Here is a 16,957-nt window from a genome sequence, read left to right as displayed (position 1 = left end):
TGAGAGTGCAGCTGGAGTTTGCTTTGTTACAGCATGTCCATGTACTGAATTTGTAAATTGTCACTAGCAAAAAGTGCTTGAGCAAAGGGGGTGGCTTTCTGGGCAGCCAGAGGCTTTGGGATTCAGTTGAGTGAAGTGCAAAATGAAATACAATCCTCTCGTTTCCCATAAGTGGGGCGCTATTTTGGCAGCGTGTTTCACTTGCTTCATGTATGACTTTCTCAAATGCAATTCAATCACGCTGTCTTGCTCACAGTCAGGCTTAGTTGGAGGGGAGAATGAAGGGACACAGTGAAAATCGGGTCTCAAAAGTCAATGGCGTAATGGGAAGCAAATTCACAGGGAAAGCTGCAGGGATTTTCCTTTCCAAGTCTGGTTTCAGATGAGGAGAGAAGGGCTAAGCCTATTGAGTCGCTACATGGACTGGTGATTTTAAGTAGCAATGGTTGGCCCAAAGGCTTGGAAACTTGGTTGAGCAATTGCAGCTTAGATGTTTTCACTCTCAGAGCCAGGTAATGCAGGGGCTAGAAAACAGCATCTCCCCAGGGAAGTGTTAGCATCGCTCCGCCTTCTGCACCCTGGATTACTGAGCTACTGTCACAGCCGAGTCTGCTGAAGCTGAGGGTGTCTCTTGGCATTTGTATGCCAAACTCCAGTCTTAATGTGAGCTCTTAAACACTTCTGGCATAGCTGAAATGCTTCCTCCAAAAGCGAGGCTTGGGCAGCCTTGCCTGTAGCTGCGTATTTTGGGGACAAAAATGAGACTAAAGCCTGTTCTCCCTCCAGCTGGTTAAAAACATGCATTTTGAAGAGAACACTACTGGAGTTAAGAGACTGAGCAAAAATGGTTATGTCCCCCTCCAAGTGGTTTTCATGTGCAAAATAAACACCAGGCAAGAAAAGAGGAAGGTGCAGAGGAAATTAGCTGTGGTTTTAGCAGCTTGCACTCCCGCCCAGCACAGGTGGAACAGCACGGGGAATCCAAATGCCAGTGGATTTGTGCGAAGAGTGAGAGGTTAGGGAGCGCTGAGAGCAAACATGACCTATATCTTGGAGAAAAAGTATGTCAGCAATACAGTGCCAGGGATGCAAAAGAAAAACTTGAAGTTGATCTGTTTTTCTAGACAACAATAGCCTGGAAGTGATGCTGACTCAAAAAGCAAATATTGTGGTTTAATGAACTCTGCCACTTTGTGTCAGGGTTCAGTTCCCCCCTCCAGATACCCTGGTGCCCTCTGCGCCCCGACAACACCACTGATGTCTAACACCCCCACCCACCACCACCTCCCCATCCTCCTTTAGACTTTGTTCTTGCAGACTTGCTTAAAATGCCCTTTGCTCTGCCACATTAACATCAAGGGGCTGTTGTGTCTGGGTATTAGTGCTTCAAACTCAGCTGCAGGAATAATGATCCTCTGTGGGTCAGCAGGAGCCAGGTCCTGCTCTGATGGCCTGTGCTTTATGGACTCATTTTTGGCTGTTGGAGCACAAGGTGAGGGAGTTGGAATTTCCTTCCTGGATTCTGCCAGCAGCCAGGAAGAATGGTTAAACGTGCCACAGTTTAAATCCCCTTTGCCTCCAGACAGCCTTGAAGTCTGATATAGAAGTCAAAAAAATCCTGATCTAGAAAGGAAAATCGTCTTCTCCCGTTCCTGTGAGCCCATGTCACAGACCAAAACACAGAAGCTAGGGCTTTTCAGTTAGTTCCTTAGGTTTTTTGCCTTGTTTGTACAGCTAGCACACACAGTGGTATTCAATACTGAGGGCTTGCTGGCAGTGTAACTTATCCCCCTTTGCTAGGAGGCAGCACACACAGGTTTTTCTGGAGAGCAAGAAAAGGGCTCAGGAATGTTGCAGTGCAGACGGCAAGCAGCCACTTCATCTTCAGCAGGAGAGAGGTATGGGGACCCTTCCGCAACAGCTTGGCCAATTTTCATCTTGTTAATTAAAAAAGCCACTCAAAACTTTCTACAGAAGTTTGTCATTCCTTTGCTGCCCAGAAGAGTGAATATGAGGCTGCCTTAGTCCCTCAGTCACTTGGGTAACCATCAGACACAAGAGACTTCCCCACAAGGTACTATAATGAGTAGTGTATTGCTCCACCAGCAATTTCTCTTGAGTTGATGGGGGGAAGCCTGTGGATATTATTTCAAAATGTGGCCCAATTCTACCTTAAAACAAGAGGTTAAGTTAGAGGGCACTGACAGCGAATTGTAGAAATGCTTTGTGTATCCATATGCATGCGTAGAAATACGTTAGGTAGGAGTTAGGAAAGTGCGCGTGTGTGCGTATGTTAGGGTTTTCTTCTTCCCTAAATTTCCAGGCGATACTAGATGAGGAAGAACTAAATCTGAAGGGTACCTTCCTCCACCTCTCCTTCTGGAGAAAACGAGCCCCAATCCTGAGTGATGGCTCCTAATGAGAGAAAAATTTGATTATTATGTGTGTGTGAGTTAAATGCAGGACTCCCCAGGGAGTACAGGGTTTCAGTGGTTATTTCTTGCCATTCCAAAGAAATGCTGAGGAACTTCTAACGTCCTGTGTGGTCAAAGCACAGAGCAGTGCAGTCTGGCTGGATACAGGATAACAGCTCCAGCAGAGCCCTTGGAGACTCAGGCTGTGCTGCTTGCACTTACCATAATGGACTGAGAAGAAAGAAGATTGGAGAGATAGAGAAAAGAAATTTCCCTAGGGCACTCCACCCAGGCCCAGTTGAAGGAGAGAAAGAAAAGGGAACACTGAGCTGTGCTGCAGGAGGAGTAAACTACCCATCCTAAGGGGATGCCACCATGATTGCCCAAACCCTCAGCGAGGACCCCTTTTGCACGTGCTGCGGCTAATTTTCAGAAAGGCTTTCTGGATGGTGAGTGCTCTGTGCTGAACCAGACTGGCCCCGTCACTGTAAGCAACTTGAAAATGCCATTAATGAGGAGAGAAGGCAGAGGCCAAGGTTTTCACAGCAGAAAGACTTAGAGGCAGATTTTTTAACGTAATCAAAGCGCACGGTCTGCGGTGACAGAGGAGTGGATGGGAAAGGGCTGATTTTGGACTGCTGGCGAGGACATCTAAGGTCAGGAGAGATGCGGATGGTCCAAGTTGCCTACTCGCTGAAGCTGTTTACCCTGAACATCAGCACAGAGGGTGAGATCTTCTGAACTGTTCTTCGGAGAAGTTTGTTCATTTCATACACTGCACTTGCTTGGGTTCCAACACCCCTGGATACTGGGAGGTCAGAACTAACTGTCATCAGCTCAGAGGTGTCTGCATCCTCCCTGCATGCTACAGCAAGCAACACATGCTCCAAAATACCTGGGCTGTGCTTTGCTTGGCACATCTAAGCGCAACGCGTATGTGCTTCCTGCGGCGCTTGTGCCATGCCTTTTCCGTAAGTCCTGGGTGGTTCAGTTTGGTCACTGTGTGAGCTAGACCAAATCCCCGTGTTTGTGCTTTCCAGTTGCCATGGTTTAACCCCAGCCAGCAACTAAGCACCACGCAGCCACTCACTCACTCCCTCCCCCCCCACCCAATGGGATGGTGAGAGAATCTGGGGGGAAAAAACAGTAAAACTTGTGGGTTGAGATAAAGACTGTTTAATAGGATGGAAAAGGAAGGGAAAATAATAATAATAATAATAGAATATACAAAACAAGTGATGCACAATACAATTGCTCACCACCTGTTGACCGATGCCCAGCCAATCCCTAAGCCATGGTGCCCCCCAGCCAACTCCCCCCAGTTTATGTACTGGCCATGATGTAATATGGTATGGAATACCCCTTTGGCCAGTTTGGGTCAGCTGTTCTTGCTGTGTCCCCTCCCAGCTTCTTGTGCAGTCCCAGCCTTCTTGCTGGCAGGGCAGTATGAGAAGCTGAAAAGTCCTTGACTTAGTGTAAACACTGCTTAGCAACAACTAAAACATCAGTGTGTTACCAACATTATTCTCATCCTGAATCCAAAACACATCACTATACCAGCTACTAGGAAGAAAATTAACTTTATTCCAGCTGAAACCAGGACACCAGTCCTCTCCTGAACACTTACGAGGTGTGAAACGAGGCAGCCAGCTGCTGATGGTGCAAGGTTGCCTATGTTTCCTTTACATCACTCTACACAAGGCGCATGTCTCTCCTTTGCACTTGCATCCTACAGATCTGGGCCAGGTTCCTTCTTTCCAACAGACAGAAAAAGGCAGATAATCTGTTTCACATGCAGTGCTGGAATAGCCAGAATGAACTTGTTTCTGAATGAACCAGACGCCGGGAGTATTCTTTAGACAAAGATTAAAAGGAAAAGCAACAACACAATGGTGGACCCACTGAAATTAAAGAGGGAACTAGATGAGCTCATCGCTTTATCCTCAGAGCTGAGGAGCCTGCTAACAAAGGCAGATAGATATTAAAAATGCCTTCAAATATGCTGATAAATTATTCTCCTTGGCATCTCTTCAGAGTTGGCAGGCTCCATAAATCCTCTTGCACAACTTGATTAAGCTTTGGCTGTCAGAGTGAGGCCGATATTTAAATTTCTCTGTGAAGCTCTGTGCTGGATCTGTGTACACGTTTTTCCTTTATTTTGTTTTTTAGAAATGCTTTCATCCTGCATTTCCTGGTTGGCTCCAGAGCCTCTCTGGCAAAAGCAGGACTCTGGAGCCTGTCGTTTCCCAACTGGGAAGGAGTTCTGCACTTTTAAATGATCTCTCATCTAGAGCATTTCTGCCATAAACATACACTGTGGTGAAGTGAGAAGGCTGTGCTCCACCACAGATTGCCTTCTTACCTCTTTTGCCTGAGCTTGCATTTCCATCTCTGTAACATGCTGTCTCTTACTCTTCGCCTCCTAATTCTCAAACAACAAACAGCTTTCCCCAGTGATTTTAATCTCTTCTGTTGATTGATCACACCCCTTTCTGAAGTGCTCCTCTTCCCCACAGTAATAGACCCATGCTTCTGAATAATACATCGTGAAAGAAAACTAAAGCCATCTCTATATAGCTTGCCAAGGCCAAATTCGTCTTGAGGTAGTCATTAGGTCTTTTACCTTTCCCTTTCCAATAGGCTGACACTAGCTTCTTGTTTAAGTCTGCAGGGTGCAGGCTCAGATTTGCTTCATAACAAAAGCTCCAAACCCTGCCTATTGTAATGTCAGGTGTGACTCATCCTCCTCTTTCCTGCCAGGAATGGGGAAAAAAGTGAAGGAGCATTCGTTGTGCCGACTTTGTCTTCCTCCTCTTCTTTTTCTCTAGGTGCTCGGGAAGAAGCAATTCCCATTGCCGAGCCTAAGCCATGTGGCCTCGGCTCACTTCTCAGCTCTGCCACAGTTAAACAGTGTGATTACAGACCCTCAGAGTTGTTTTGGTGAAGTCCAATAAAATCCAATCTTGGGGGAAGGCCCAAGGATTCCCTTCAGAACCTGGGTCCGACCTGGCGATGGGGATGACTGCTGAATGATGGGACCAGCTCTTGCTGTGCAGCCTCCAGTGGAGGGGGCCAGCCCATCTAACTGGGAGGTCTCAGCACTGCTACAGGGATAACAAATCTCCAACTGTCCAAGCTATTCAGGGCTGTAGGTCTTACTCGTCCTTCTAGCTTTGAACTTTCTGACCTGCTGTGGCTTTTCAGGAACTTTAAAATTAAAAGAATAGAAATAAATATAACTAAGACCACAAAAAAGTTCCTTTGAAGTATTTTCCTGTGATTTTTTTTTTTCCCTTAATTGGCCCTCATAGGTTTGTCTGGGGCACTTTAGTCCCCTTTGTACTTGACCCTATGTAAATAGGCCACCCAGGGTTGTGTAATAGATTCCCAGTTCCTCTTGACAAGACTATCAGAAAAGGATTAATTGTTTTCCCATGCAACCCTAGGGAGATTTTACCACTGCTTAAAATTAGAGTGGGATCATGCCCCCAGTCTGTTAGTAAGCGCGATGCTCATTCTCCCTCCATGTTTGTGTTACTCTGATTGATGTATTGATTTAGTAATTGACCTGCATATCCCCATGTTGTACCTATAGTCCAACTGGGGTAATTTAAAAACAGCAGCTGGAGTTTGATACTGTCTGAGCAGCCTGTGCAGCTGGTGACCCACGTGGGAACTGGGGCTGACTCATCAGTTCTGAAAATACAGATCTCTGGAGCGACATCTTGACCAAAACCTATGTTAAATATTCCATATATCTAATGGCTAAAGTTAATTTCTGTTTATTGTTACTTATTACAGGAATACCAAAAGCACAAGTGTCAAAAATCACTAGCTATCATCAGGGGCTAATATGCATTTGATACTTGTGGCCTTTTCATTCTGCATTAGTATTGATGAGTGGGGAGAGGCAGGGAAACAGGTAGATTTCAGCTCAGCAAGGAAGTTTGTAGCTATTCAGACAACATTTAATTCCCATATTTTGTGCCAAGTTCTCTCCTGGTGATAGTCAGCAAAGTTACATCAGTTTACACCACCTGGAGATTTGGAGCCTGGTGTGTCTACCCCACACGTGAGTTGTTCTGTGTACCTTGGTTTATTTTGCTAGTCTTTCTCGCTCAGCACTGTTTGCAATAGTTAATCCTTCTTGTTCCCTCGAGCTTTGACTGGGCAGCATCGAGCAGCCATTTCCGCACTAGGGGAAAGCGAGATCAAATTTATCTGCTTAATATCCACTGCACTGACATTTTGTCCTTCTTGCCTGCGGCTGGCACATTAAACATGTGACTGTTGTCATGCTTATTGTTAAAGTCTTACGGCTTTTAGGAGCAGGGCTGGAGACTGTTTTTTATCTCCCCATTTGTTTTTTTATCTGGAAAAGGAAATCACAGAGATCTCACACTCTCTTTCTTCCTCCCCTCCTCCTTAAAATGCTTTCTGGGCAGCCTTGTACTTCTGAGCCCTGGCACTGCACTCACTGGACCTTCTCTACACTGAAGGATTTCACCTGCTCAGTTTTCTGTAGCCAGGGCCCCAGCATGACGATAGAAGCACCCTGTACCTGCGTGGGTTGCATTCTGGCTCAGCACCACGATGGATTGCACTGGTACAAATCAGGGCCTTTAGTAATCGATCCCGCTGTGTGCAGGGTAGAAAGCTGAAACGCCACGTGGCCTCTAATGGCTGCAATCAGAGCAAATCCCCAGTGTAAAACGGAGGTAGCATTTGAGAGAGCCGCAATGACTCCAAGTCCTGTTCTCAGCAGCACAATCCTCACTGAAGGTCAGTAGGACTCGGGCTCCCAAGCGCCTGGCTCACACCCACAGCCACATCGCTGCAGTTTAAGTTACCAGGCAGCAGCTGAGCTGCCGTAAGTACAAGGACTTCCATGGGAGAGCTCTGCGACCACCCTGCTCCCATTTAGTGAAATCGGGCTGTGCTGACTCCCTCACTCGCCGTAACCCACTTGTGTGTCTGAGCCCTGGATTGCTCTTGTATGGGGAAGCGAGGCACGCTTATGAGCATCGCCCCGGCAGGACCGTGATGGAGGGTGATGGGAGCCTTGCCCAAGAGAGCAAAAGACAAGAATGGCTCAAAACGAGCAGCTTTTGATTTAAAATTAAAAAAAAAAGAAAAAAAGTCTCTCTGCTATGCTAATCCCTCCTGGCTTCCAATCATTAAAAATAATACAGATGTTAACAGACAGAGCCATAGAGCCATCTTTCTTCTCTTTTGTTTAGGGGTGGATGAAGGCTAATGAAACCCCAGACTGCGGGTTTGTTTGCCTTACATAATAGGCGGCCAAACTGTTTTCGGCAACTGCAGCATTCAGTCGAGAGATTCATGGAGGGAAGCCTTAATTAGAGTAATTGCTCTATTTATATAACGATTCCCTTTTGTCTGAGATCAAATAGATCTTTGAGAAATCTTATTTCCTTGCGAGTTAATTTCTGGCCTGTTAGTTTAGCTCATGAATCTTAATGAAGACGAGCATGTTGGGTATCTCCCAATCTCCCCGCTCTCCCTCATTACTAGAGGGGAGGCTGTGGGGCGTTAATCTGTACTGCTGCTGCTTTTCACTTTGGTAGCAACATGGGAGAAACACCAACAGGCAGGAAATGTTAATACCACGAACAGGGAACTCTTGCTTTCCTTTAACAGCTTGGGCTTGACTATTGCATTGGCAGAATCCCTAATAGGGGTCCTCTGAGGCACGTGGTGTGATGGAGGGGAGGTGAGACTGAGGGTCCGCCGTCGTATCTGTGACAGGCTACCATTGGGCTCCTGGCAAAATAAAGCGATGCATTTCTCTGGGTCTCTGTTCCCTGCCTGTAAGACGGGGAGAGCCTCTATCTCTGCGTACGCTTGCATTTGAAAGATGAGCTGCTCAGGGGCACAGGCTTTCTCTTACAAGGTAAATGTGCCCTGCCTAGGGCAACAGAGTCCTGATGGGAGCTGGTGCGTCTAAGACTTTCTTTGTATTAAAGAAATAATGATTTCTTCCTCATCCAGATGGCTGACAATGTGAAGGGAATGGCTGAGCAGGAAGCTGTATTCCTCTTCCTGAAGTGCATTACTTCTGGGAAGGGGTCTGGGCTTGTTAGTGTTTTCCTAGAACATGATGCAATTTCACGTAATCTAGTCACTGTGATATGAAATTAATTATCCTGATGCAAATAGCACATACATGAGTTACGTAAAACCTATCAGGGATTCCAGTATTAAGAAAGGGAACTTACAAATTCAATGGAATTAATGCTTTGAAACATCTGTTTTGTGCAAACATCCCCTCACAGACTTCCAGGCTGACTGATTTCCAAACTCAGCCTCTTGAGATGGAATTTGCAATGCTGCATGTGAGCAGCAGCAGAGAAGTCCAGTACAGCCTTGCCCAGCAGACTGGGAGACCTGGAGCCCTTCCCAGCACAGTCCGAGCCATGTAGTGGGTGAAGGGGAGGACTGGCGCGGGTCCTCTGCTCTCCCTCACCTGCTCGCGGGCTGAGCTCCCAGGGCTGACGCAGATTTTTTCCTAATGGTTGGCACTGCTATGTCTGCATTTTTTCCTTGTAACTTCACAGGCCCTCTGTGGACTAATCTCCAGCTTTTAATTTCTTGTCATGGCTTGCTGCGTTTTCTTTCAGTAAATGTTTTCAAATGATCTTGTGAAGTCATGTTTTTGGCTCATTCCAGCTGCTGGTTTTGGCTGTGATGCTGCTGAGAGGGTTAGCTGAGGTCAGTGAGCGCCTCGCTTGAGTTTGCTGCTCGGCAAACTGGTGTAGCCCAAAGGGACCCGGTCTGAGGATGCTCCCAAGGGGCTCTTTACACCGGGAATGGGCTAATTCCCCATGGTTGGATGTGATCACAGAGCAAGGGCTTGATGGCCTGGTTCAGGTTTAAGATTGGTAGTCTTGCTATTGGTTTTCCTGGGAGGCATCTTGGATTTGGGTGATTACGTGTTTCTTTTTGTTCAGGAACATCTCTTTGTTTGCCTTGTTGTTGTTACTGTTGAATTTTTTTTCTCTGTGTTTCTTCACTGAGCGCTGTGTGCCAGAGGTTGAGATTCATGCAAAATTAAAGATACTCAATAAACGTTAGGAGATGACATTTTGCCACAGAAAACTTTCTGCTGAGCATCTTCTCTCATCACTTTCAAAAACATTAGAGGGTTGTACTTGGAAGGACATTTAGGGCTGTCCAACCTATGAAGCAAGAGTCAAACTCTGGCCTTCCCGTGGATGCCAGGAACCGCCAACACTCTGTAAGACTTTTTCTAGCCGTTTCTGAATGCAGTTGAAGGGATCAAGTGAAAGATTAGCTGCACTTCTGAAAACCTTTCCCCTGCGCAGCCTGCATGTGTGCAGAGGGCAGCATCTGTGTGCTCTGGGCACTCAGCTTTACCCCTCCTGCTGCAGATATTCCTCTTATATGGCCAGAGACATGGGTATGGGCTCCAGCTACTTATTTCAGAGATGAAGGCTGAGCTTGTAATTAAGTTCCTCAGAAATCTCAAGTTCTTTGTTTGCTTTGCTAGAAGTGCCATCAGATAGCAGAGGCGGCATGAGACTGGCCGTTAGATGCTACCCTGTTGCAGCAGAGAAATGTCAGTACTGCCTAAGGCAGAGGGAGAAAGAGGAGGATTCATGGGCTCTTGAGCCTTTGAGAGGTCATTATAATCTTTTGGTTTTTTCCTGACATACTGGACAACACAAACTAAAACTGCATCCATTTTTTGTCAGTGCAATAATTCCTAGTGAATTCAGATAGTATTTGAGGGGGTTAGTTACCATTTTAGTGGAAACTGGCTTCAAAAATTTCATCCTTTAATTTTATATGCCTGTTATAGTGAGGCAGGTAACTCTGTTCCAGTGTAAAACATCAGTGCTGTCTCTGTTGGAGTCACCATCTGCACGCCTGCTTTTCAGCCTAATTGCTAGATAAAGACTGGAGCTGCTTCCCAGAGAAAACACCCCACCTTCACCAGGCTGTGACAGATCTGCCACCTCCAAAATTCACCAGGGAGGAGCAGCAATGGCCAATATCTTGTTTTCTGTCAGCCCTCGGGTGCAGAGGTGTGTGTACATCCACAGGCCAAGTAAGCTGCCGGGATGCTGCGGCTGCCCAGAATACGGGACCATATTTCACGTACCGCATGATGCCGTTCAAAGGCAACATTTTCAGTGCCGATTCCCGTATGCAGATGCAACTGAGAAGTCTCAGTGCAGTGTACAATACATTTATCAGGGATGTAAGTTAATGATAAGAGACCGACTGTCCTTTGAAATGATATCCCACCCTTTTGCTGAAGCAGACAAGTATGAGTTTGACTGCCATGAAAGGGAGGCCTCCTCGTGTGTTGATACTCTTTGTAGAGTGCATGATTTATATTCGCTTTCAAGGTCCTGCTGGCCTGCGTTAGGTGCTTACAGTATCTGGGAAACAAGCTTAGAGAAACGTGTCCGGAGTGGTTTATGGTGCTGGTGGGTCGCTCCAGCCCTTGATACCCTTGTGCTTCAAAGCCCTGTTTTTACAGAGCAAGAGAGGCAGCAGCACTGAGCTCATGCCTGACAGCTGGGGAAGGTGCTGTTTGATCGGGTCCCCCATAGGTCAGCTCACTCCTGTTGGAGGCAAGGATTAATTCAGAGGGGTTTTGTGGCAGCCCAGCATCGCTCTCAGCAGCCAGCCAGGGCGACGTGTTCCAGCAGTGGGTGAATTTGAAGCCGTCGCTCTGCTCCTGCCTCCTTTGGGCACCCAGTGTGGGGTAGACGGTGCCTAGAGTTACCCAACTAAGGTTTTTCAGTGTGTGGGTCCCATGCTCAAATTGGAGCTGGCCGGTCAAATTTGAACAGTCATTTTGTTTCGTATGTTATGTTTCGCTTTTTCAGAGCTCAAAACAGCCCACCTCAAGGGATGGCCCTTGCCTAATCCTCATTGTCCTAACAAAATGGGTGTTTTAAGTAGCCAGGAATGTGTTTACGTTGGCTTTCAGCTTGTTGCATCGGATGCCTTCACTTGGTGCAATTTTGGCATCATGTGGAGTAAAGCAAGCAAATAGGAATGTAAACACACTTTTATATCCTGGGGCTCTGAACTGGTCTGGGAATGGACAGTCCAGTTTAGGTTTTGGTCTTATATGGTTGAGTGTGAATGGGAACCCAAGCAAAGCATGTTACCAGCTCTTTTCAGAGATTATTTCTTTCATGATTTTTTTTTTTTTCCTCTCCACATTTAGGAGAAGCTTCCTGGTATAATGAAGGCAGTGGTAGGTCAGGAGCCAGGAGACATGGGACTTATTCCCAGCTCTTCTCTCCTTTTTGTCTTGTCTTTTTGGACTGTTTTGGTCTATACCACTCCCAGCACCAGCAAGCTCTGATCTTATTTGAGCTTTCTAGGTGTTCCAGCAATGCAATTAAGAGCTAGTGAGGTGCAGATATCCATCTGTGGGGCCAAAGAAGCTGGGCAGGGAATTTCTAGAGAAAGACGGGGCTGCCAGGAGATTTCTGGCCTGTTTTGCAAACCAAAGAAATTTAGTTCAAGACTTGCAAAAGCTTGTCTGAACCAGGTCTCTCAGACATTTTGGCTTGACCCATTTCTTGTTTGGAAACCAGGCTGTTGTCTGGGGATCAGTATCCCGCAGAAATTTTGGGGCAGAGTCTCTTGGGAAACAAATTGTGTTTGGGTTCTGCTGGTAAAAAGGGAGAAGAACGGGTTGAAAGGGTTGGGGAGACAGAGAAGTTCTGCTTGTCCTTGGGCCTGACCCTGGAAATGCTGCATAACTGAGGGCTGAAGAGGCCAGAGAAGCATGGAAAGACCCCAGCTGCAGAGCGCCGTGTCAGCTTTGCTCCTCTTCTCGTGACCGCTCTTACAAATCTGGATTCACTTAGCAGCTCTTTCTACTAATGTTTTGGGTGGAATGGTGGAAAACAGTTCTGCCATAGGGAATCCTATGGCAGCACGTGTTCTCGAAGGGCTCAGGAGGTCAGGATGGAGCTGGGTTTTTTGCGCTAATGTCAGCAGAGTCTGGGGTCCCGCAAGGTCTCAGCTGCAGATGCCCCATCTACTTTGGCTCTGAAGCCCCCTCAGGATGGGGTATTGGGGAGACTTGTGAAAGAAATCTGGCAGTCGTCTTTCTTCTCCCTGTCTTCTCTCTAGGTAGGGAATGACTAGACCTTTTATCCGCTTGTTCTGTAAGAATTTGTACCTTCTGAAAAGCTCCTACAGTCAGAATGAAGTTGGTCTCTCACTGCACCTCCCCTTCTTTTTATTTCCCTATTGCCGAGATGCAGCAGACTTGGTCATTCCCGAAACAGTGACCGATTGTCTGGTTTGGCTGGTTCAGCTATTTGCTAAACATAATGCTCTTTCATCTTCGAGGAAATCGTCTGGACACCTCCACCAGAGTGGAGCTTGCTTTATGCTGCTGTTTCAATAGGCAAATAAAAGCGGCTGTTTTCCCAGTTTAAACATAACCTGATTTCTCTAATGAATTAGAAATACTTGAGGGGAGGGGAAAGATTGGGTTTTACTGAATTTAAAAACTGTAATCCTAAATTAACAAGCCAACTAGCTCTTTTCCTGCCTGAGGAAAGGATTCCCCTCCTCCCCCAATATTTCCCTTCCCCTTAAGAAATGTCCGCAGCACTCACACTTCATCATTCTTGTCGGGACCTAAAGGGCACCCACCGGAGCCCTCTCGCGCCGTGTGCATGATGTACGGCTTTTCTCGTAGCTCCCTGGAAAATCAGGGCACTTTGGCTGAGGTTTGAGATTTCTTTTCACTGGTAACAGAGGAAAAATGTTACAAAAAGAAATCCTCTAAAAGAGTTTTGCCATCAGGAGAGGAGACGGTCACCTGTCTGCTCTCATCTGCTCAGGGCTCAGGGGGCTCTAAAAGCCAGCGGCTTGCTCATTTTCCTCTGTTTCCTGAGATGACAGGAAGGAAAGCGTAGGCTCCTGGCTGCGCTTCAGCAGGCTGAGGTTCAGGAAAAAGACACAGCTCAGGACTGACTCCAGTCCAAAGCCTGGCTGGCTGGTGAGCAGCGTTTGAGAGTGAGCTTGTATTGCTGAGAAATTAATACAGAAATAAATAACCATCAAAACCACTGTGCAACATTTATAATGTTGCAAACAATGCAATTCAACTTTCTTTTCTATTGTGGTAACCAAGGATTTGACCAAAAGAAAAAGGACTAGGGAGAAATAGACCCCAACTTCTTCCTCTAGAGAATGAGTCAAGTTCCTTGCATGCGGTTCCAGTACAATGAAATTGAGAAGTCTGGCCAGCAACTGGGTTCAACAGGAAAGCTGAGGACAAGCTTTTGTGCAACTGCTAATAGGTCCCTCTCCCGTGGCCCTGCCGGATGGGAGGAAACAAACAGCCCTTTTTGTTTTGCAGTTCATGACGAAGAACCCCAACATGCGGCTGGGCAGCCTGGGGCTGGGCGGTGAGAGCGCGATTCTGCGGCACCCCTACTTCAAAGATCTGGACTGGGACCTGCTGAACCAGCGTCAGATGGAGCCACCGTTCAGGCCCCGAATTGTACGTGGGAAGGAGGGTGGGGTGAAGGGATCCTTGTTTTTTTCTCTTCTGGGCTCTTTAAGCAGGTTTATTCCCACGAGACAGGAAAGGAGGTGAAGGAAGGGCAACCTTGACATGAAAGCCCTGGCCCAGGAGCCAGGAGGTGAGGTCTCTGGTCTTGACTTGGCTTCTGGTTGGCCACCTGATGTTGTACAGTTCACTTTTCCCCTCCATGCTGGATTTTCAAAGGCAGTTCAGCCAAAAGATGTGGGTTTGTAAAAGCAGCTGCAGCAGATCAGGCACCTAACTACCCTTTGCCTTGCCCCAAATATAAAACAGGGTGAGTAATCCTCATTCTGACCACTCCACCTACCTCTTCACGACTGGGCTCTCTCTCTGTATAGCACCCAGCACAGTGTTCCCTGCTCAAACCACCTTCAGCTGAGTGGGTCAAATGGCAGACAGGCTGCAGAGGGGACAGTGTTGCCCGTTTTCCCAGTAGTGCCACACAGTCCAAAGGATGCTGTCCGTGGAGAGCCTTTCCAAGGTTGTCTCTGTGGCTTCCTTGCCTTTGGAATTGTCACTTGGAGTGGCTTGGTCTCATGCTGTGGTCACTCTGCAAACTCATAGTGGCAGTGGTCAACCCCAGTCCTGCTCTGTGGAGCTCACTGGGTGCAGGATCAGGCTCTTGTGTTGTTTCTTCACCTGAATCAAAGGCTAAGGGAGCCTCCTCAGTCCCCCACGAGCTGGACGGGATCTGGGAACATTAGACTTCAATGTCAATAAAACATCTTGTTCAGGATGCAGGAAAAACATGCGCCTTGTCAAAATGTGCCACAAACCCCGTTTGTGTGTGTGCATTGTAAACAGTCCCACTCTGTGGCACGCAGTAAGGAATCCAGCACCTGGAGGCAAGCCATTTGTCTTCCCACGGCCCAGTAATTCATTATTGTGCAAGTTTAATGGCTCGCACACAGAGGAGTGTACGCCCCCCAAAAACCCAGCTGAGACACTCTGCAGATAAGGAGGGACTGTGTGGAGTCAGCTAATTTGAAACGCGGCTGATAACTGCTTCGAATGGCTGGGTCTGTGCTGCCACTTGAGGAAAGGAACTGATTTATGTGCCCTGCCCTGCCGCGTCTGCAATGCATCAGAGGTGGTGTCAGTTAAATCAGAGAGGGGTTTGCCTGTCAGAAGCCTGCAGAGGCTCTAAAAGGGTTTACACTGTAAGAGGCTCTGTGGGGGCACTCAGCTGTGCCTAGTCCAACCCCAGAAAAAGCTTTCAGTAAGCTCAGCCTGGGTTATGGAAGTGATGGTTTATTGCACTCAAGACTAGACTAAAGATGCAGAGCGAGGATCAAGCAGATGATACATACTTTTGACATCTCTTTCCTTTGTCTTTTCTGTTTGACAGAAATCCAAAGATGACGTGAGCAACTTTGATCCAGATTTTATAAAAGAGGAGCCCATTCTGACTCCCATTGAAGAAGGAATTCTTCCGATGATAAACCAAGATGAATTTAGAAACTTTTCATTCACAAGCCCAGAATTGCAGCAATAGCTATGGCTCTGGGGAAGGGCTGCTGAGAGGACTGGGGGGAAATGAAATGAAAACCAAGTTTACCAGGAATTTCATTCTCAAGGAGTAACAGTGCACTGACTTTACATGATACAGCAGCACCACTGTCAACGTTAACTTAATGTGAAATTGAAGCCTTCCTGTGTTTGTTGGATTTATGCAGCTCTTGGATCAAATATTGACAGGGGTGGAACAAACATGATATTGTGAGTAGCTGATGCAGACAGAGAATTGAATGCTGAGCTAGTTGGCTCAGCCTGAATGTCACTGCTTGCAGTGGATTCAAGGAGTCAGCGTGAGCACAAACAAGTGTCTTGCAGCTCTGAGCCAAACAGACTTGTTACAATTCTGATTGTTTGCAAGACTATTTTGAGGAGTCACAGCACTGTCCAGTGTTATGGAGCCATGATCCAGCATCCCATGGCCTGACTGAACCAGATGTTGCTACTGACTTTACCTGTTTCTGCAGTATTTATTTCTTTCCGAAGGACAAATGGCTCTCTTTGCCACTGTTTGGGTTTCCATGTGAAATATGTCATTGTGGTGACTAGCAGAAGGAAAAAAACAAATGCCCTGTGTCCCACACAGATTCTTCCAAATCAAAGGGAAGTCACGTGCTCGTAGTGTTTTACTGTTTGTGCGATATGAAAAGTTTTAGTGTTTGCATTCTGTGAAATGCCTTTTTACATCATGCATCTTCAATGCTCCTTTCTTTGCCTCCCAGCTGTTTTCAACTATAATGTAACTTGTAAAACTTTACTGTTTATTTAGGCCCATTCTATTTAATTATGTTATACAGAGCCCCTTTTGTGGGTTTAGTGCCTCATTAAAAATTTGATCCAAAGTGGTAGCGCTTAAATTTGTAGCATTATTGCGATGGGAGCCGCAGAGCTGGCAAACTGCTTGAAAGCAGAGTTGTCGGCCAACAGATAACACAAAAGGACAACTTTCTCTCATGAGAATGATAAACCTTATCTAAGAAACAGGGTGACTTGGTTTGGTTTGGATTTAAGGGCTTGTTACTCACAGGGCACTTCCCCTCAGTTGCAGCCTCAAGCCTTTGCTACAGGCAGACTGAGACAGTTTTTCAGTGTGGTTTGTAGAAACCAGACACTCTAGGAGATGGTTCTGTGCTGTCCCTGCTCTTCTGGAAGTTAGATGATTTTTCTGTAGCTCCATGGCACAGCTTTGCACTCCTTGCTAGTCTTGAAGCTGTATATCAGGATTATAGCCTCTTCCTTGGGCAGATATGAATTACTAGAGAAGAAGGATTTCTAACCTTTTGCAAAACTGATCATGTTCATATAGTTCTAGTCACATGCTTTAACGTGAAAGAAGGGTGAGTTGCAGCAGAGAGGGACACTTCTGCACAGACTTTGCACCGCTGTAGCTGTGGAGGTGGTGTCAGGGAGCATAAGCCTTTGTCAAGGAAATTACAAAGGTACAACC

The 16,957-nt window shown here is 46.7% G+C and overlaps 1 protein-coding gene across 1 annotated transcript in view; it reads left to right on the top strand.

The window, feature by feature from the left end:
- PRKCH (protein kinase C, eta) overlaps positions 1-16,349 on the top strand; it is a 119,719-nt gene extending 103,370 nt beyond the window's left edge. Inside the window, exons 13-14 of the mRNA XM_010584159.1 lie at positions 13,807-13,950; positions 15,344-16,349. Of these exons, the coding sequence (XP_010582461.1) occupies positions 13,807-13,950; positions 15,344-15,490 (291 nt within the window). The 3' untranslated portion in view covers positions 15,491-16,349. The remainder of the gene's footprint in view (positions 1-13,806; positions 13,951-15,343) is intronic.
- The last annotated feature ends 608 nt before the right edge of the window (positions 16,350-16,957 follow it).

This window comes from Haliaeetus leucocephalus, unplaced genomic scaffold (genome assembly GCF_000737465.1).
Source record: "Haliaeetus leucocephalus isolate CR32 unplaced genomic scaffold, Haliaeetus_leucocephalus-4.0 Scaffold944, whole genome shotgun sequence".
In the NCBI taxonomy this organism is placed as follows: Eukaryota; Metazoa; Chordata; class Aves; order Accipitriformes; family Accipitridae; genus Haliaeetus; species Haliaeetus leucocephalus.
Note: the sequence above shows the minus strand (reverse complement) of the source record. Positions and strands in the feature narration are given on the sequence as shown.